The sequence below is a fragment of the Aethalodelphis obliquidens genome, unplaced genomic scaffold (genome assembly GCF_003676395.1).
Source record: "Aethalodelphis obliquidens isolate GAN/ISIS:26980383/991018 unplaced genomic scaffold, ASM367639v1 scaffold9, whole genome shotgun sequence".
Classification (NCBI taxonomy): Eukaryota; Metazoa; Chordata; class Mammalia; order Artiodactyla; family Delphinidae; genus Aethalodelphis; species Aethalodelphis obliquidens.
In genome coordinates, this window is record NW_020837953.1 from 3,321,564 (window position 1) to 3,325,614 (window position 4,051).

Genomic DNA, 4,051 nt, shown 5'->3' on the forward strand with positions numbered 1-4,051 from the left:
GCGGGGGGGGGGGACCGGGACCCGGGCGCTCTGCCGGCCCGCCCCTCGCGGCGGCGAAATGACATCGAGCCCTGAAGTGGGGAAATACCACCCGCCCCGCGCCCTCAGCCCCAGACACCTGGCCCGGTTCCCCCGCCTTCTGGGTCCCGCATCCCCTGCCTTCCCGCCCCGAGCCCTGAACTTCAGCCCGCTTCCTTCAGAGGCTGCGAGCGCCCGAGTCCGCCCGTCTCGCGGCAGCCACCGTCACTAGGCAGTCAAACTCCAAGACGTCAGCCCACAATGCACCGGGCGGGCCGGGAAAGACGCGCCGGGGAGGGGAGAAGGAAGACAGGGGCTCAAGTCGCCTGGAGGGGGAGGCGGGGGGGAGGAGGAGAAAGAAGGGCCCAACTGTAGGAGGGCAACAGAGCATTACCTCATCCCGTGAGCCTCCGCGGGTCCAGAGAAGAATCTTCTAGGGTGGGGTCTCCATGGCGACGGGTGGGCCCGCCCTCCTGAGAGCGACGCGAGCCAATGGGAAGGCCTTGGGGTGACATCATGGGCTATTTTTAGGGGTTGACTGGTAGCAGATAAGTGTTGAGCTCGGGCTGGATAAGGGCTCAGAGTTGCACTGAGTGTGGCTGAAGCTGTGAGGCGGGAGTGGAGGTACGCGGCCGCAGGCAGGCAGACAGGCACAGTCAGCTGGGAAGGACTGCAAATCTTATTTTCTTTTCCATTTTCTCTCCAACGGCCCGGAGCTAGTGCTTGTGGTTCCCGGGCTGGTGTTCTGGGGAGCGCCGGGAGAGCCCCTTCTCCAGCCGCCCCCAGGCGGAGAGAGCCCAGCTGCGCTAGCGCTGCTGACAGCGTGGAGAGCGGCCACTGTCCGCCCGGGGAAGTCAGGAGAACGGCTGCAGCGGCAAGAAGTTTCCCAGCCAGGAGGACAGGAGACAAGTGGCCGCCGGGTCCCGGAGCGAACTTTTGCAAAGCTTTCCTTTGCAAAGGAAGCTGCCGCGGCGGCGGTAGAGAAAAGGAGGCGGCAGAGACAGGAGGACGTGCGCTCCGCTTCGCTCGAACCCGTTGCTGAACTTGGGCGAGCGCGAGCCGCGGCTGCCGGGCGCCCCCTCCCCCTCGCAGCGGAGGAGGGGACAGTCTTCGGAGTCGGGGCGGCGGAGACCCGCCGCCGGCCGGCCACCGCGGGGTCCGCGCTACCTGCTGCCGCCGGGAAGCGAGTTCGTCCGCGGGCTCCGAGGAACCTCTGGGCCCGAGAGAGCTCCGGGAGTGACCGCGACTTTTCAAAGCCGGGCGGCGCGCGCGAGCGGACAAGTAAGAGTGCGGGCGGCGTCTTAACCCTGCGATCCCCCGGAGCGAGCCGGTGAGGAGGGCGCCGGGGGAGGCCAGCCGGCGGGGGCGCGCGCTCTTCCAGAAACTTTCCTTGCTCAAGGCCCGGGGAGGCGCGTGTGTCCCCCGCTTGCCAGCGCGCTGTTACGGCCCCGAAACTTCTGCGCGCAGCCCAAACTAACCCCACGTGAAGTGACAGACTGTTCTATGACTGCAAAGATGGAAACGACCTTCTACGACGATGCCCTCAACGCCTCGTTCCTCCAGTCCGAGAGCGGCGCCTACGGCTACAGTAACCCCAAGATCCTGAAGCAGAGCATGACCCTGAACCTGGCCGACCCCGTGGGCAGCCTGAAGCCGCACCTCCGGGCCAAGAACTCCGACCTCCTCACCTCGCCCGACGTGGGGCTGCTCAAGCTGGCGTCGCCCGAGCTGGAGCGCCTGATAATCCAGTCCAGCAACGGGCACATCACCACCACGCCGACCCCCACCCAGTTCCTGTGTCCCAAGAACGTGACGGACGAGCAGGAGGGCTTCGCCGAGGGCTTCGTGCGCGCCCTGGCCGAACTGCACAGCCAGAACACGCTGCCCAGCGTCACGTCGGCGGCGCAGCCGGTCAGCGGGGCGGGCCTGGTGGCCCCGGCCGTGGCCTCGGTGGCGGGCGGCGGCGGTGGCGGCGGCGGCGGCGGCGGCTTCGGCGCCAGCCTGCACAGCGAGCCGCCGGTCTACGCCAACCTCAGCAACTTCAACCCGGGCGCGCTGAGCGGTGGCGGCGGCGGCGGCGGGGCGCCCTCCTACGGCGCGGCCGGCCTGGCCTTTCCCGCGCAGCCTCAGCAGCAGCAGCCGCCGCCGCCGCCGCCGCCGCCGCCGCACCACCTGCCCCAGCAGATCCCCGTGCAGCACCCGCGGCTGCAGGCCCTGAAGGAGGAGCCGCAGACGGTCCCCGAGATGCCCGGGGAAACGCCGCCCCTGTCCCCCATCGACATGGAGTCCCAGGAGCGGATCAAGGCGGAGAGGAAGCGCATGAGGAACCGCATCGCTGCCTCCAAGTGCCGGAAAAGGAAGCTGGAGAGGATCGCCCGGCTGGAGGAAAAAGTGAAAACCTTGAAAGCGCAGAACTCGGAGCTGGCGTCCACGGCCAACATGCTCAGGGAACAGGTGGCCCAGCTTAAGCAGAAAGTCATGAACCACGTTAACAGTGGGTGCCAACTCATGCTAACGCAGCAGTTGCAAACGTTTTGAGGCGAGACTGTCGGGGGCTGAGGGGCAACGGAGAACAAATAACCCAGAGAGGGACAGACTTGAGAACTTGACAAGTTGCGAGAGAGGGAGAAAGAGAGAAAAAAGAAGTGTCCGAGAACTAAAGCCAAGGGTTTCCAAGTTGGACTGGGTTGCGTCCTGACGGCGCCCCCAGTGTGCACGAGAGAGAAGGACTTGGCGCGCCCTCCCTTTGGCAGGGAGCCAGGGAGCGGCCGCCCGCGGGCTGCCCCGCTTTACGGTCGGGCTGTCCCCGCGCAAACAGAACGTTAGACTTTTCTTTAACATTGACCAAGAACTGCATGGACCTAACATTCGATCTCATTCAGTATTAAAGGGGGGAGGGAGGGGTCGCAAACTGCAATAGAGACTGTAGATTGCTTCTGTAGTGCTCCTTAAGAACACAAAGGGGGTGGGGGGGGGGGAGGCGGGAGGGAGGTTTGCGAGAGCGAGGCCCAGTCTGCAGATGAACTCCTTCTGGACTGCCTTCCATAACTGTGTATGTACATGTATATATTTTTTAATTTGATGAAAGCTGATTACTGTCAATAAACAGCTTCACGCCTTTGTAAGTTATTTCATGTTTGTTTGTTTGGGTGTCCTGCCCAGCGTTGTTTGTAAATAAGAGATTTGGAGCACTCTGAGTTTACCATTTGTAATAAAGTATATAATTTTTTTATGTTTTGTTTCTGAAAATTCCAGAAAGGATATTTAAGAAAATACAATAAAATATTGAAAAAGTGACCCCTCCCCCAACCTCTTTTCTGCATTACCTGTAGATTACTTTGCCAGGTGGAGCTGAAAGAGTTAAGAGTGTCCATTAAAATCACTATCAGTGCTTCTTACTATCAAGCAGTGAAAACTGTTACCTACTGGAGTTAAGAGATAACTGTAGCTGATTCCCTCATCGAGTTATACTCTTTCCTCCCCAACAAGCTATACAGAGTGGCTTACAAAGGATAATGTGGCATTTCAGGAGGCTGAGGGAAGGGAGGTTGTGGTGGAGAGGGGCAGCTCCCTGGGAAGTCAAACGTTTTAAAGTTTGGATCATATCAAGTGGCATGTGCTGTGACCATTTATAATGTTAGTAGAAATTTTAACAATAGATGCTTATTCTCAAAGCAGGAACAGTGGCAGATTTTTACAAAAGATGTATCCTTCCAATTTGGAATCTTTATTTTAACAATTCCTAGATAAAAGAGATGGTCTTTGCATATGAATATTTATAACAGCATTCTTGTCACAATAAACGTATTCAAATACCAATAACAGATCTTGAATTCCTTTCCCTTTACTACTTTTTTTCTTCCCAAGCTCTGTTCTGGAGCATTGCTTTTCAGTTGCTGGGGTTAACATTACTGCCATCTGAAGTTATTTGGTAATTAAGAAGCAAAGAATTTATGAAAAGTCAACACAGAAATTGCAGTCTGGATGAGACATTCTCCCAGCTTCATTCATCCTCATTCGCCTTCTCTCTCTC

At 58.7% G+C, this 4,051-nt stretch overlaps 2 protein-coding genes across 2 annotated transcripts; both read left to right on the top strand.

Moving 5' to 3' along the window:
- Positions 1–58: 58 nt before the first annotated feature.
- On the top strand, positions 59–1,406 carry LOC113622373 (uncharacterized). Its single transcript, XM_027110674.1, has 2 exons — positions 59–242; positions 631–1,406. The coding sequence occupies exons 1-2, from the start codon at positions 59–61 to the stop codon at positions 1,350–1,352; spliced, it is 906 nt and encodes a 301-aa protein (XP_026966475.1). The 3' UTR covers positions 1,353–1,406.
- Positions 333–3,315, top strand: JUN (Jun proto-oncogene, AP-1 transcription factor subunit). The gene has a single exon (XM_027108373.1). The coding sequence runs from the start codon at positions 1,522–1,524 to the stop codon at positions 2,554–2,556; it is 1,035 nt and encodes a 344-aa protein (XP_026964174.1). The 5' UTR covers positions 333–1,521; the 3' UTR covers positions 2,557–3,315.
- The last annotated feature ends 736 nt before the right edge of the window (positions 3,316–4,051 follow it).

Coding starts and splice junctions, on each gene's coding strand:
- LOC113622373 (XM_027110674.1), top strand. CDS start 59: ATGACATCGAGCCCTGAAGTGGGGAAATACCACCCGCCCCGCGCCCTC. Junction 243..630: donor CCCGTCTCGCGGCAGCCACC/GTCACTAGGCAG, acceptor TGAAGCTGTGAG/GCGGGAGTGGAGGTACGCGG.
- JUN (XM_027108373.1), top strand. CDS start 1,522: ATGACTGCAAAGATGGAAACGACCTTCTACGACGATGCCCTCAACGCC.